At 47.4% G+C, this 17,178-nt stretch overlaps 1 protein-coding gene across 2 annotated transcripts in view; it reads left to right on the top strand.

Moving 5' to 3' along the window:
- SF3B3 (splicing factor 3b subunit 3) overlaps positions 1–17,178 on the top strand; it is a 152,371-nt gene that overhangs the window by 104,615 nt on the left and 30,578 nt on the right. For both annotated transcript variants that reach the window (XM_085640008.1, XM_085640009.1), the window contains one exon: positions 8,095–8,307. In XM_085640008.1, coding sequence (XP_085496134.1) covers positions 8,095–8,307 — 213 coding nt within the window. The remainder of the gene's footprint in view (positions 1–8,094; positions 8,308–17,178) is intronic.

Raw genomic sequence — 17,178 nt, 5'->3', positions numbered from 1 at the left:
TCCAAAGAGGAAAGACATTGCTGCCTCTCCTTTCAGGGTGCCTTCCCCACCTCCTCCACCCTCCCCACCTCCACCACCCTCCCCACCTCCACCCCCTCCACCTCATCGTTCCCCCACCTTGTCTCCTGTCCCAGACGATTTGGGAGACCCTTATTATGATCCAGCAGATGTGCCACAAGACCCCACCCCTACTGGATCTCCAGACCCATGGGACGACTACAATAATCCGGACATCCCAGATGTCCCACAGGATGACCTTTACCCATCTAGGCCATCCCCACCTGAAGATTCCTTAGGCTTTCACCACTTGTTACAAAGGGTGGCACACTACCACGGGGTGGAGTTACATACTGACCCAGTGGAGGAAGATTTTCTCCTAGACACCTTCGACGATGCACATAGGTCTACTGCCATTCTACCTATGTTAAAGGGAGTAATTAAACATGCACCTGAGGTTTTTAAAGACCCAGTCAGGGCCCTAAACCCCCGTATAGAGAAAAAATAGAAAGCCGTCCCCACAGAACCTTCATATATTATAGGCCCTGCACCATTGGATTCCCTAGTGGTATCTACAGCTAGGAAGCGCTCAAATTCTCAGGCGTTAGGCGAAGCACCACCACCTGACAGAGTCCAAGCTCCTAGACGCGTCAGGGAAGCGCACTGCGTCACAAGCCGCCAGTTCGAGGCATGTGGGCTGCTGAATTCATATCTGTGCATAGATCGCCGCCTAGTGTTGGGTCCGGATGTTTGCACGTTGTTGTCCTGGATGAGTCTTCGAAGTATCCTTGGATAGGTGACTCCTCCCCTGGACTACAGTGTGCATGGGCATCCTCTCCATCCTCAGATTGTTTTTTTCCGCCATTGGTTTCGGATGTGCTTATCTTGACTCAAGTTAGGAAAAACTCTTTTCAGGCCAAAAGGCCTCTAGTTCGCGTCGGTACTGTTCCCGATCGGTATCGATAGTATCTTTGTTAGTTTACTAACGTCCAAAACCAACTTGTTCGCATCTTACCCGACCATCGACCCGACATCGACGATAGAATCGAGGACACCATTCAAGCGGTGTCCGGTATGCAATGCGAAATATCCCCACATCGACGTCCATCCGGTGTGCAACAAGTGCCTTTCACCGGATCACGACGAATCTACATGCATGGCCTGTGCCCGATTTCGATCCAAGAAGACTCTACGGAATCGACGAGCGGCGAGACTCGAGGCGCAGCAAGCGGCACCGGCCCCAGCCGACATCTTCAACGCCGAGACCGAAGATATCGAAGAAGTGGAGAACCTACCCTCCAGTCCCGCTTCCGAACATAACTCCGGATCGGAAGACGTCGACGAAACACTCTTTCGTAGAGATGAAGACGACACCGAGGTAGGAGACTACAATGAGGCCTTAGGGGCCGAAGAGAGTAGCTCCGGTGACGAGCAAGGCCTACCCGTTCAGACTGAGGAAAGCCCAGTGCAACAGTCTATGGCTCCGGTCGAGGGATCGCCTTCGGGCCTTACCCAAAACCTATCCCGCAGTTCTTCGGCCCCGCCCTCGGGCCCGGCCTCGGACATTCAGCGGCAGCCAATACCGCCCAAAACGGCTGGTTTCCCTTCTTCGAAACCAAAAGCTGTATTGATTCAATTGAAACCGAAACCGAAAGTGGCGCTGGTCGGATCGAGGCCCTCCACACCTTCGACGCCAGCAAAACACGTCGGCACCGAGCGCACCAAACAAGACTTCGGTGCCGCACTTGAAGCGGCCGACGTCGGAGTCGGCGTACAGAAAAAGTCCTTCGGTGCCACCAAACCTGCTCAGCTCCCGGCACCGACGCAATCGACTCCGACCCCAAAGGTCAAACTGCCTGCTGCGCCTCGCACCGCTTCGACGGCAACACCAAAGCCACACTCATCGAAGAAGTCGACGGCCATTCCCACCCCTCGACTCAATGACCCACCGGCGCCGAAAAAGTCCACGGCCGCCTCTACAGAACCGGTCGGCGCAAAAGAATCGAGGGCGCCCCAGATGCGACCCGTTGCTGAGCAAAGCACCAAAAAGAAGACGGTCCTCCTGGACATGTCGGGCTCCGAGCCAATAAAAGCTCCAGCAGCCTCTTCGGCACCAGCCAACATTACCTTTGGCCTGCCACCATCCACTGCCCCAAAACTGTTCCAAATCAGGACACGGGTCACCCATACCACGATCACGCCAGCCGAACGCTCTGCGGAGACGTCTCCATCCCATCTCATCGACGCTGACACCGGCAGGATGATTATCCACAAAAGGAAAATAACTTCTGAGCCAGCTTTAGAATCCTTCCGGATCCCACTAAAAAGAAAGCTGCCTGTGGCTTCGGAACCAGTTCTTTACGAACCTTTCCACTCACCCTACCAGGATCCACAATCCTTCTCTCCCGCACACTCCGACACGGATGCGTTAGAGGACTACATGGGTGACCAAGTCCCCTACCCCGGAGACATGGACCCTGACGGCCAACAGGACCCGGATCAAGCTTGGGATGACCCTGTGGACCCAAGTGCACCTATGGATGCACAGGACCCGCAACTATGGAGCAAAAACATCTCCCACAGAGGACACTGCAGCGTTCAACGCTCTCATTGAACGTGCTGCGGCCAATCATGGAGTGCAACTTCACTCTGACACCGTCGAGGACGACTTTCTTATGGACACTTTCGCAACCTCAGAAAGAAATATAAAGACTCTGCCCATGTTAAAGGGGGTCCTCAAACCAGCGAAGGACATCTTCAAGGAACCCACCAGGGCAAGAGTGATAAACCCCAGGATCGACAAAAAATACAGATCAGCGCCTGGGGACCCTACTTACATTAGAGGCCAATTACCTCTGGATTCCATTGTCGTTGCGAATGCTCGCAAGAGGGCACACTCGCAAACAGGTGACGCTCCTCCCCCGGACAAAGAGTCCAAGGTGTTGGAGACCTCTGGCAAGCGAGTTGCCGCACAGGCTGCCAACATATGGCGCATAGCCAACACTCAAGCGCTCCTCGCTCGCTACGATAGAGCGCACTATGACACATTGGAGCAACTACTCCAACATCTCCCTGACCAATACAAAAAGAAGGTGCAGAGATCCTCATCAGGGAGGGACAGCTCCTCACAAACGCATCCATCAAGTGTGCGCTGGATGTCGCAGACACAGCTGCCAGGGCCATAAACACTAGCGTCATGTTGCGACGACATGCCTGGTTGCGAATCTCCGGATTCAAACCTGAGGTGCAAAATAACATTCTCAACCAGCCTGTCAACCCAGACTATCTATTCGGGCCGGAGGTTGACGCCACCCTAGAGAAAATAAAAAAGGACACGGACACTGCAAAGTCCATGGGGGCTCTCCAGACTCAGTCCTTTCGGAGCGGCTCCTTTCGTCGCCCCGGAAATAGAGGAGCAGGTAGAGGACAGGGGTCACAGCAAACATACAACAAGGGCAATACACAAACCACCTACGATAAAAACACCCGGGGTGGATATCGTGGCTCCAGTACAAAGGGCAGAGGACGCGGCTACGGCAACACCAGGTCCTCCCCCAAGAACAAGCAGTGACGCCCTCTCCCTTCCTCCCGACCACATAACACCTGTCGGGGGAAGGCTACAAAGGTTCCTGTCCACGTGGAACTCCATCACCACAGACAGGTGGGTCAAAGATATTGTCAAATACGGTTACTGTCTAGAACTAACCTCCACTCCACCCACAATACCTCCAAAAAACCGTCCTATGTCCTCAGAGCACTTAACGCTCTTACAGCAGGAGGTGCAAAGTATGCTTCTAAAAGGAGCAATAGAGGTCGTACCCGTCCACGAGCAGGGTACGGGGGTGTACTCCCTGTACTTTTTAATACCGAAAAAGGACGGGTCACTCAGACCTATATTAGACCTGAGACCCCTAAACCGATACATTCTTTCCGAGCATTTTCACATGCTCACTCTACAGCAAGTCCTCCCGCTGCTCAAGCAGGGAGACTTTCTGGCCACACTGGACCTCAAGGATGCGTATTTCCACATACCCATTCACCCCTCACACAAAAAATACCTCAGGTTCACTGTTCAAGGGCAGCACTACCAATTCAAAGTCCTTCCCTTCGGCGTGACAAGAGCACCCAGGGTGTTTACAAAGTGCCTAGCTACTGTGGCGGCACATCTACGGAGGCAGCACATACACGTCTACCCTTACCTGGACGACTGGCTCGTTCAAGCGAAGTCAGCCCAGCAATGTGCCAGCCACATGTCCCGCACCATTCACCTCCTTCACAGTCTGGGGTTCTCACTAAATTACCCAAAATCCCATCTCCAGCCCGCACACGTACAACAGTACCTAGGTGCGACTATAGACACTCTGGCGGCCACAGCTCAGCCAAATTTAGTGAGAATCAACAGCATGCAAATGCTGATTTCCAAGTTCAAACCACAACACCCCCTGCCCGCGCGAGTGTTCATGCAGTTGATAGGCATGATGGCCTCCTGCATCTTCATAGTCCCACACGCGAGACTACATATGCGCCCGCTTCAGGAGTGCTTAGCACGTCAGTGGAATCAGGCTCAAGGACAGTTGAAAGACCTAGTGTTGGTGAGCGGTCGGGCATACAACTCTCTGCATTGGTGGAATCCACAAAACCTTTGCAAGGGCCGACCGTTCCAAGAGCCTGTCCCACAGATAATACTGACGGCGGACGCGTCTCTCCAGGGATGGGGAGCTCATGTACTCCATTACACAGTGCAGGGACTATGGACACAACAACAAAAGAAGATGCACATCAACCTTCTAGAGCTGATGGCAATCTTCCTCGCTATGAAAGCATTCAAAGTACACTTGTGCAACAAAGTCGTGTTGATCCGGACGGACAACATGACTGCCATGTACTACATACAGAAGCAGGGAGGAACACACTCTCCACAGTTGTCTCATCTGGCTCAGAGCATGTGGAAGTGGGCCATTCAGAGGAACATGTTCCTCATGGCAGAACACCTCCCCGGCAAGGACAACCAGATGGCTGATCTGCTCAGCAGACACAGCCACCAGATGCACGAGTGGGAGTTACACCCATCAGTACTCCAACCGTACTTCCAGCAGTGGGGTCATCCAGAGATAGACCTATTCGCGACAAGCGAAAACGCAAAATGCCAAAGCTTTGCCGCCAGGTTCCCACATCCGCAGTCGCAGGGCAATGGGATATGGATGAACTGGTCCGGCAGATTTGCGTACGCTTTTCCCCCAGCGCCACTGATACCGCTGGTGGCACGCAAACTCAGACAACACTCACTGACACTCGTCCTGGTTGCTCCAACGTGGGCACGCCAGCCGTGGTACACCACCTTTCTCGAACTTTCCGTGGTGCCGCATCAAAGGCTGCGGGTCAAACCCGAGCATTTGACGCAGAACCATGGAGAGATTCAGCACCCAGATCCGCAACAGCTGAACCTGGCAATCTGGCTCCTGAAGTCCTAGAGTTTGGCTACCTAAACCTGCCACCTGACTGTATGGACATCATTAAGGAGGCCAGGAGACCCACTACCAGAGCTTGCTATGCAGCCAAATGGAAGAGGTTCGTCATTTATTGCAATAATAATGACATTAACCCGCTAGATGCATCCATCCAAAACATTATTTGTTACCTATTACGCCTATACCGATGCAATCTGGCGTACACCTCTATAAGTGTCCATTTGACCGCAATATCAGCCTATCTACAAACCAGGCAGCACCTCTCTCTATTCAGAGTGCCTGCCATCAAAGCATTCTTGGAAGGACTCAAACGAGTCATTCCACCTAGCCACCCACCAGCCCCAATGTGGAACCTCAACTTGGTCCTCACACGCCTGATGGGTCCACCCTTTGAACCTCTACACTCATGTGAGATTCAATTCCTTACCTGGAAAGTAGCTTTCCTAGTAGCGATAACTTCTTTACGAAGAGTTAGTGAATTCCAGGCACTAACCGTCCAAGAGCCATTCATACAGGTTCACGCCAACAGGGTTGTACTACGTACCAACCCCAAATTCATGCCCAAGGTGGTATCGCAGTTCCACATGAATCAAACTATTGAACTGCCTGTTTTCTTTCAAAACCCACAAACTGTCGCAGAAAGGGCACTCCATACACTAGATGTAAAAAGGGCCCTCATGTATTATATCGACAGGACCAAACCCTTTAGGAAAACAAATCAACTTTTCGTTGCCTTTGCCCCACACCACAACGGTAACGCTATCTCCAAAGCAGGTATAGCCAGATAAATCGTTAAATGTATTCAAATTTGCTATCAAAAGGCTAAACGCACATTAACGATTCCCCCACGAGCCCACTCAACACGTAAGTTAGGGGCCTCCATGGCTTTCCTAGGAAACATTCCTTTGCATGACATATGTAGAGCAGCCACCTGGTCCACTACACATACATTTACCAAACACTATTGTGTAGATGTGCAATCAAAACAGCAGGCAGCTGTAGGACAGGCTGTTCTCAAAACTCTTTTTCAGACCGCTGCAGCTGGCACTGGTAGCCGCCGCTAATAAGAGGGCACTGCTGTATATTCTATGCACAGATATGAATTCAGCAGCCCACATGCCTCGAACTGAATATGCTACTTACCAGTATGCATCTGTTCTTGGCATGTAGGGCTGCTGACATTCATATCGCCCTCCCTCCTCCCCGGCGCCTGTAGCAGCTCTCAGAATTACTGTAAGCATGGTCATCACTTTCTGTATCTACTCCATCACTGCCACAATGGCGAAAAACAATCTGAGGATGGAGAGGATGCCCATGCGCACTGTAGTCCAGGGGAGGAGTCACCTATCCAAGGATACTTCGAAGACTCTTCCAGGACAACAACGTGCAAACATCCGGACCCAACACTAGGCGGCGATCTATGCACAGATATGAATGTCAGCAGCCCTACATGCCAAGAACAGATGCATACTGGTAAGTACCATATGCAATCTAACTTTAGCCTCTGCCAAACCTCTGGGGACTGGGGACTCTGTACACGCTGTACCTATTTGGGAACAGTATATACAGAGCCATTTTCTCACCCTTCTCGACCTCCGACACCGCTTTACTCACCCGTGAACAGTGCATCTTCGAGAACCCCCCGTCTCCATTGGTTAACATTGGACACTGGCCCCGAATCTGACCTCTGCACCCTGCCACCCCTGAGCCGCTAGTAGTGCTTAAGTCATGTCATTTATTAATCGCGGTGTGCATAACAAATGTCTTACACCTCTGTGTTAGGCCTAAGGCTGCTTGCCCACACTACCACAAATAGATCACTTTGGGTGTACATCAAACCTGGTACATTTCTGGGGTAATCTCTGGAGTTTGTGCACGATTTAACCACTTAGTGGTATACCATATACAGAGCCAGCTTCTTACTGTCGTACACGGTTGAAGGTGTTGTCTACAACAAGGGACTTCCGGGGGATATGACTGATGTCGCACAAGGAGGGACATGGCACTAAATGGTCAACTAACGCAACCAAAAAGCGATAGTCAAAGGACTAAAAAAGAATTCTGGACACATGATGTGTAGCAAGTGAATCCACTTTTGTCCGCGCTAAGACACTCAGCCTGCAACGGCAGCCTGCATGACTTAGATGAGGGGTCCTTTAGGGTGGCACAATATGTGCTGCAAGCCCTTAGGGACCCTCTTCAGTACCTCAGGCCCTAGCTACCAGGGGTACCATTTGCTAACTAATTACAGAGGGTGCTAATGGTATTTCCAACTGGGATACAATTATACAGTTTTTTATTCAAAAAGGGGCACATTCCTACAGATAACTGTTAATCTTAGTGGTGTTGATTCAACATTTGTTGGATAAATTATTTAACACTGACCCCTTTTCTTAACACCTAGACAATTGACAATCTTTGGTAACATGTATGGTCTTAAACAAGTGCATTGTCTTATTATGCATGCTAATAACCTTTATACAGCTTGTGATCTGTCACACCTGCTTGCATCTCCTGGCCTGTGTTGTCCGGTCCCAAAACGCACATAAAAAATGACAACACTTCTCAGCAGAATTTCCGGATAGATTAAGAGGAATCCCAAAATGGAAAGCTTTCCTTTATTTTACAGCATCTGGCAAACTTCATCTCTGGCATCCAGACCATCGGTCACCGGGTAATTGTATCAGACATTCAAGAGAGCTTCATATGGGTTCGCTACAAGAGGAATGAGAACCAGCTCATCATCTTCGCTGATGATACTCACCCTCGCTGGGTCACCACAGCCTGCCTCCTGGACTACGAGACTGTGGCTGGTGCAGACAAGTTTGGAAACATCTGTGTGGTGAGTTCATAGGTGGCATTCCCTCAGGCCACTGGTGATAGCACTTAACCTATTCATGTTAATATAGCTGTAAATAACTCTGCTTCAGGCGAAGATAATGGGTCTAAGTGACTGTGATAGTCTCCCGTCTTCCCAGTTGGGACCGTAAAGACTGGTGCTGTCATTTTAAAAACAAATCTGTGGCAAGTAGTTCCAGCATCTTCAACGTTTTAGAGGTCTTCGCCAAACATTTTGCTCTCACCTTTTTAGTGATCTAATTATCCAGTTTGCCTTTTTTCTTCTCGACATGTAATTTTCTTTGTTTTTTTATCAGAATTAGAAAAAACAGTGCAGTGTTTATTTAAATAGAGTGAGGGACCTGGTCCCATTCTCTGTGTCTGAGCTGTTAATCTGTGGAATTAATTATTTAAACATCTCCTCTGTGGCCTTTTTATATTGAAGGAAAAGCAAATATCCTGGTGCTCCTTACCAATGACTTTGTCCTTACGCCCAACGTCAACAAGTGGGTAGTTCCTGTCGTAACACAGATCAGTCACCAATGTCTACAATCAACTGTCTGGGAGCAGAACATTTTCTCTATGGAGACTGTATCTATGCTGGTCGAATGCAATTAATGTATGTCTTTCTGCCCTCCAATTTTACGCAGAGCTATAGAAGAATTTCAGCAGCTTAGAGGTTATCTTCGTAGCCTCCTCTTGGTGAAGTCCATTGTTGGTTCTCAGAACAGAATTCACTCCCAGACTGCAACTTCATGAAGTATCCTCTGGTTGCGTGCCTCCTGGCTCACAAAGAGGGCCAGATTGCACATCCCTTCCTACTGTTGTTGAACGATCAGACTGCCTTAAAAACTGGCCTGTGCACACTTGGATAGGTCAGAAACAAATGCTGTTCTTATCGTTGGTACTGCCAGGAATGTCCTCAAGCCACCAGTATAAGTTAAAAGGAGATATTTTACCACTGAATACCTGGAAAACTTTCAGGATTCCATAATTGTCTTAAAGTTTTAGAGCTCGGATTAGCAAATTCTTAAATCTTAGCAGACTCCTGCCAATGTGTTCTAAACCTTTTTTCTGAAACCATTTCTCCTAAAAACTGCAACTGATACAGGTAAGTAGCTTTGCCTTCTCTTCCAGGGGATCCTCCTCAATGGCCATTAGCACTGAATAGCATATCGTGCCCATCCCTCTTAAACAAGACAGAGGAATTAACAAAAAAGCATGTTGTCATTACCATAAACATTCTTTAAGAAAGCCTGTCCTAACTGAACCTCAGCCCTGGAGTTGAAATCAAGATGATAATGTCTGGTACATGAATTGACATACCTCCCAGTGGCAGCCTCACACATTTGTGATAAAGTTGCACTTCTCAAAAGAGCCTCTGTAGTAGCTTTACCCCTGATAAAGGCCTGCTAGGCATAGGTTTGTTTGCCCACTGGTAAGATACAAGAAACTGTCTACCTGAAGATGTGTTGTTTTGTAGTGGCTTGATCTATTGTATCTGCGCCATATTTTACAAATTGTCAGATTGTCTAATGTCTTTTTTTGTGTACAAATAGTGTCAGCACTATTTAAATGGAGTTGATGGATTCATAGAGAATGAAGTAAAAAAGAAATTGAATAGAGGCACGACGATACATTTAAAAAAAAAAACACCTTACCGCAGAGCATTCTTCATCATTCTGTAACAGTAGAAAATATAATGCTAAAATACAGCTTCTCAAATTTCTGTTTTAAAAGCAGGATTAATAATCTTTTGGTGTACAGTTCATAAAATGTACAGACCCAGATAAAATGCAGTCTGGTTTGAGGCGTCATACGGACAAGTGGCAGTACAGTTATTACTGTTATTAGAAAACTGATCTAGAAAACTGAGTCAGTGGCCCTACTCATTCGCTGGGCACACACTGGATGGTCTTTTTACGAACAATGAGCAGATCTCGGTAAATAAGATCCTCCCTCTGACGTGGTCTGATCACCATGCAGTACTATTCAATGTTAGTATTCTGCACCCTACTTCCTTATACTCCACCTCAATCCCACCCAAACAGTTTAAGGCTTGGAGTGGTATAGACCAGGTTCTTCTCAAACAGCATCTAATTGTTTCACAGCCAGATGATGTTCCATACCCATGACTGGCCACTACAAACTTATAAGGACAGACTCAAATGCTTTTGCTAAACTAGTACCGTATAAAACAGTTTCCAAAAACAGGAAGGCTCCTTCTGCCCCTTGGTTCTAGCTGTGTCTGAACTGGGGTGGCAAAGTGAGCTAAAGAATGATGATGGATTCAACTCAGATCTGTGACTGGGGGTGAGTGTTTGAAAAGTTTCAGCACTCCGTCCATCATCTCCTTGTGTTTGCCATGGTTCTTTAAGGCACTGAGGTTGAAGAAATAATGATGTAGGAAACGAGAGGCGCTGGTGCCTAGATTATGACAACCAGGAGAAATCTCTCTCCAAGTTGGCACTGGCAAACTCTAAACCTCTTATACTAACAGAAAAAAGTTACTACACTAGGAAAATAGAAACCACACTAGACTCCTCCAAACAGCTGCTCAGGTGGTTTCTAAATTGGCAGGGCTAGCAGACAGCTCTGCTAAGATAGCATCCCAAGCACTTTGCGATTCGTTGGCCCGCAGCTTTCAGGATAAGGTGGGGCAAATTTATTCGCACTTTAATGCCTCCGCTGTAGGCAGGAATTTGCTGGATTTAAATAGCAAGGGACGGGACAGCTCTGGCTTCATGGAATTGAGGCCAGTCTCAGTGGGACAGATAACTGATCTGGTTAACACGGTCCAATCCGGTTCACCATTTTACCCTTGTCCCCCCTCCTACCTCCAGTTCTGAAATTGATCCCAGACCTGATAGGTACAAACCTGGCCAACATTTGCAACTCTATATTCTGCTCAGGTACTGATCCTTCCCATTGGAAAAATGCCTCTATTCTTCCATTGTTAAAAAAAAAAAAACTAATTTGGATCCAGTGTAGACCAATAATTATCGACCAATTGCGCGTCTCCCTTTGCCAGCTAAACTCATTAAAAAAATTATGACCACTCAGCTGGCTCAATTTATTGAGGAGAATAAGCTGTTGGACGATACACAGTTTGGCTTTAGGAAAGGCCATAGCACAGAAACCGCACTCATTAAAGCGTCTGACGAAATTAGGTTTGTATTAGACAAAGGAGGTGCAGCAGTACTGGTGCTAATGGATCGATCGGCAGCATTTGACACGGTTGATCGTGCTACGCTGATCAATCGTGTCTCTGGCCTAGGCATTGGGCACAAGGCCAAAGCCCTTCTTTCCTCATTTCTATCTAATCGCACCCAGTTAGCCTGGGTGATTTTGATTTCCCAATTTTTCCCCTCCCATGTGGAGTTCTGCAAGGATCCTCGCTAAGACTGACTTTGTTTAACATTTACGTCACCGATTTAGCACGAGTAATCAAATCATTTGGGCTGGGTCTCGCGTCATATGCAGATGAGACACAATTGGTGCTTGCCGTGCATAAAAACTGGGACGCAGTTTCTGCTAGCTTTCATGATGGCATGTTGGCCATCAGTACCTGGATGTCAAGTCACTGCCTTAAATTAAACTCTGTCAAGAACAGAAGTAATGATCTTTGGAAATTTATCCCCAGGGTGGTCTTCGGGCTGGTGGCCAGATAAATTGGGATCACCCCCTATCCCGGTCAATCTTTGGAAATTTATCCCCAGGGTGGGCTTCGGGCTGGTGGCCAGATAAATTGGAATCACCCCCTATCCCGGTCAAGAAAGTCAGGAACTTGGGTGTCATTTTTGACAATAAATTATCTTTTAAACATCATGCTAACGCAGTGGTCTCCTCATCCTTTTATGTCTTAAGAATGATAAAGAAATTGTTGCCTTTTATCCCGACTGGTACCAGGAAAAAGTTAATTTCCTCTCTGGTCATGTCTAAAGTTGACTACTGCAATAGCCTTTTAATTAATGCACAGGAAATGGTCCTTAGTAAGCTGCAGTTGGTGCAGATCGCAGTCGCTAGGATACTGTCCGATACTCCCAAGTTCAAGTCCATCTCTAATGTGGTTCGACAGTTCCACTGGCTGCCCATAAGAAGCAGAACAAAATGTAAAGCTCTCTGTATCGCCTACTAGGCCATTCACAATACAGGACCGAAATTCTTGAAGAAATCCTCTCTGGCATACACGCCCATCAGATCTCTTCGCTCAGCAGGTGCCAATCTTACTGTCATCCCTAGAACTAAGAGAACCAACAGGGGCGACAGAAGTTTCATAGTTGCCACAGCTAAACTGTGGAATTCTCTTCCCTCGCAGATCAAGGCTAGTCCCACTCTGCAAAACCAAAGGGGATGATGGATGGACTGTTGAACAATGCAAGCACTCGCCCCCAGTCAACTGATCTGGGTTTAATTCATCATCATTCTTTAGCTCACTCCACCACCCCAGTTCAGACATGGCCATATGCAAATCAGTCTGACCCTGTGCCTCATGGGAACAGTCCAGCCCGAACTACCAAGCTATGTCTTCCCTGGACCAGAAACAAGCATCATGGGACCGGTTTCTAGCTAATCAGCCGTCATCAGTCAGGCTAGTTTGAATGCAATGGCAAAGTGAGCAAGGGACTCACGTCTGGGAGACACTGCTATCATTCAGGAAACAAATAAAAACTTGGCTTTTCAAGTAATAGACCTTTTCCAGCTTTACGCCTTAACCTTTTCAGCACATAGTGCCGAGACACCTACGGGTATTTGTTTAAAAATAAAATAAAATAGCAGGCTATACAAATAGCCTATTCCTAGTGACCAATGTTGTGTAAAAGATGGGGCTCCATAAGCAGTGTGGGTTTGCCAAGTGCTTTTTGTTTTCTCCCCTGACCATTTCAGAGCCATTATGAAACTCTTTGCAGTTTTAGATCGCTAGTGGGGTTTGTAAAGAATTCCTCTCTGCCAATACGGATACAACAGTGCCTGACATAAGATAACTACTGTAAGTCTTGCCATCAATCACAATGTAAACAGTTGTCAGTAACTTGGTGGATAAAGAAAGTGCATTCCTTGGCCCAATGGATAACCATAGCAACAAGGGGGCAAACATACAAGTGTTTTTAATGTACTGTAGCCCCAGGTCCTTGTGACTCCTAGTTCTAGCTGCCGGAACGTAAGAAAGTGCCTCTTTTGACATGGTTAGCCCCTCACTATTGACCTGGAAAATTATGTGGTTTCAACTAGAAGTGCACAGGGCCCCTGCAAACCAGGTCCCCTGTGCCAGTGCCCCTTTCCTAAAACTGTACCCCAATTGGCAACATTCAGCTCCCCATAAGTCCCTGGTAAATGGTACCCTTGGTACCTATGGCATGGGGACTGAAGCAGGACCCCTCACCAAGGCCATGCCTTGGCTACTACAGCTTGCATGCCTTGGGGCAGTGAAAAACGACAAAGTTGGCATGGCTCACTGCCGTTTGCCAATGTGAGATTTATCAAAACGTACTCAGAGGGCACCTCCGAGGGGACCCCTGAAAACCCCCCGGCCAGTGCTCAAACGGGAAGCCTGCCGCCTTTGTGATATAACCCCCCCGCCCCCTCCCACGTTGGCATCAGAGTGGATTTATTACAAGGGGTTGTTTGGTACCAAACATTGCTGGTTTCAGTGACGCAGTCATGGTGCTGGGAACACAAGTTGTCAAGTTCGCAACCCATGTACTCTATGGCTTCCCTGGCACTTAAAATATTAAGGAATAGACCCTAATACTGTAGGGGCTTATCTGGCCATGCAGATATACCCACAACTGTGATGTAGTGCACTCTGCCTTAGGGCTGGTAAGACCTGGTAGAGGGATGACTTATCTATATATGAGGCAGTGCTAGTTGTCATGGCACACAGGCAGTGTGCCTTGCCGACTTTGTTGTTTTGTCTGTACCAGGCCATGCATACTGCAGTGGCAGTCTGCATGGCCTCAGTCCCAATGCCGTAGGTACCCATACACCTTTTACTAGGGACTTGCAGGGGGCCTGAAGGGGCAAGTGTGGATCAGTTTAAGGGAAAGAACACTGGTACTGGTAAGCTGGACAGCAGGGACCCAGTACTCTACAGTCAAAGTTGCATCGAAAGCCAGTCAAAAAATGGGGAGTACTGCAACAGAATCCAATTTTCTCATACGTATTTGCTTCTATAAAGTTTTTGTGGTCTTAGTAAATAAGTATACCAAATTACTATTTTTATGAATTGGTCTCGGATTTATACATTGATTGTCTCATTTATTGCTACTCTGTGCACAACAAATGCATTGTCATCATAAAACTTTATTCCGTTAATCCAAACCATCAAAGTATACGCAATCAATAAAAAACAGCCAATGACTAAAATAATCTTACCCAGTTTGCACATATAAAAACAACATATTAAAACTTCCATGAGACAGTTAAAAAAGCTACAGACAATACCATACTATCGTATAGTTAAAGTACTTTGTGCCAGATATGATCAAGCAATCATGCTAAGCAGTTTCTAAAAGCAGCATCCAAACTGCCCTGGGCTTGGTTACATCTCTGGTAGTACAAAAACAATGAGCCTAGGTCATAAACGTCTGTCTCCTATACCACACATTCAATAAAAACCTGTTTACAGGAAAGGCAAAAGGATTTGGGGTATCAATCTTTAAAATCCTTGGAGCAACCCAGTAATGTCTAATTTCCAAATTTTGACAAACCGGTCCAATCGACCACCTTCAAAGTAAGCTGTATTCGGTGCAAAAGAACAAGATGTGTTCAACAGCCTTGAAGGCATGACCGCAGGCTGGGCAAGTAGTTGAGTCTGATTCGGAGGCCCAAAAGCTAAGACCTTAAAGGCAAACAATCCAGGTGGAATCTCGCATAAATACTTTTAGCCAATTGTGGTGTAATCAGATCGAGAAAAGGCTCGAACTTTGGAAACAACTTAAAACCTCGGTAGTTAAACGTCCTGCACGCATACCTGAAGCATACCATTCTGTCACAAACACCCAATACTTGGTTTTTACAGTGGCTATGTCTTTTTTTGCGAATACACTCCGGACAATCCCAAAGATTAATCAACGCCAGGGATCTACACCAAGTTGCAACATAGAGTAGCCAAGAAGTCTGTTTAGCACCACTCATATTTAGGACTTCTCTCAATGATTCACTGTATTCCCTTAAGTCTGGGGTGGACCACAGATGCAGCCAATACATCAGTCGTTTTAATGCGGCAACGTCTCTGATTCTCCTCATCCCAAGATCAGAGTACAACGGGGTAGGCGTAGTATTAGCTGGAACGGAGACGAGAGATCTGGCAAATATATTCTCGCTCACCGCCAACTTATGCATGTCAACGTGGCCCCATAACTTTGCTCCATATAGTGCTGCATTTTGGGATTTCATTCGGTAGACCTCTAAAGTGGGGGTTATTTACCGAGTCAAGAACTGTTTGTGGAATCGGATTATGGGTATAGATTTATGGCATTAGGTCAGATAACTTTTCTCAAGCTGGGGATCCCAACTCAGGGTGTTGGTCAACCTAACACCAAGGTAGTCAAGTGTCCACCTTCTCTAGGGGTTTCTCAGCCTACTTCACTGGTCTTGTTCTACCCTTGCTTTTGCCAAATACCATAAACTTGGTTTTCTCCACATTTAGTTCTAGACACCAGGCTTCGCCAAAGGCCAGAAATGCATCTAGTAATTTATGGATGCCCATAGGGGTCCTAGAAATAAGTAGAGATTCATCCGCAAACAGCATAATTGGTGTATTTTTGCCATAAAACACTGGTGAATCATTTGTGCACTTCTATATATAAAACTTTCCATAGCAGTTCTTGGGGCACGAGATCGAATGCAGCTCGGAGATATACAAAAGCTACATACAATTTGTTTGTTTAATAATGCGTATTTCCAGGTGAGTAATATAAGTTCGAGGCATGTGGGCTGCTGAATTCATATCTGTGCATAGATCGCCGCCTAGTGTTGGGTCCGGATGTTTGCACGTTGTTGTCCTGGAAGAGTCTTCGAAGTATCCTGAGATAGGTGACTCCTCCCCTGGACCACAGTGCGCATGGGCATCCTCTCCATCCTCAGATTGTTTTTTCCGCCATTGGGTTCGGATGTGCTTATCTTGACTCAAGTTAGGAAAATTTAGTTTAAGGCCAAAAGGCCTTTAGTTTTCGTCGGTACTGTTCCCGCTCGGTATCGACAGCTTACTTGCTAGTTTAGCAAACTTATTCAGGTTTTTTCGGATCCATTATCCGACCATCGACCTTACATCGACGATGGAATCGAGGACCCCATTCAAACGGTGTCCTGTTTGCCACGCCAAATATCCACATATCGACGTCCACCCGGTGTGCAACAAATGCCTCTTGCCGGATCACGACGAATCAAAATGTATGGCCTGTGCCCGATTCCGATCCAAGAAGACTCTCTGGAATCGACGGGCAGCGAGATTAGAAGCGCAGCAATCGGCACCGGCCCCGACCAACATCTTCAGCACCGAGGACGAAGATGTTGAAAGCGTGGAAAACATAAACTCCAGCCCCGCTTCCGAACACGATTCCCGATCGGAAGACGCAGATGAAGAGCTTTTTCACAGGGAAGAAGCCGGCGATGAAGTAGGTGTGAGAAAGTGGGTTTCTGTTGCAGTAACCCCCCCTTTTTTTGCCTAATAGCTGATGCACTTTTCCTTGTTGTGCCCTGGGCTCCTGCCAATCAGGTGCCCAGGGCCTATGTTCCTTCCTTAAAACACACAAACTCCCAATTGGCAAACCCTGGCCACATGTCAGCCCCTGGTAAATGGTACCCTAGGTACCCAGGGCCTTGTGACCAGGGAAGGCCTCTAAGGGCTGCAGCACTCCTTGTGCCACCCTTA

This window comes from Triturus cristatus, chromosome 12, assembly GCF_964204655.1.
Source record: "Triturus cristatus chromosome 12, aTriCri1.1, whole genome shotgun sequence".
NCBI lineage: Eukaryota > Metazoa > Chordata > Amphibia > Caudata > Salamandridae > Triturus > Triturus cristatus.
This window is presented reverse-complemented; position numbering and strand designations above follow the sequence as displayed.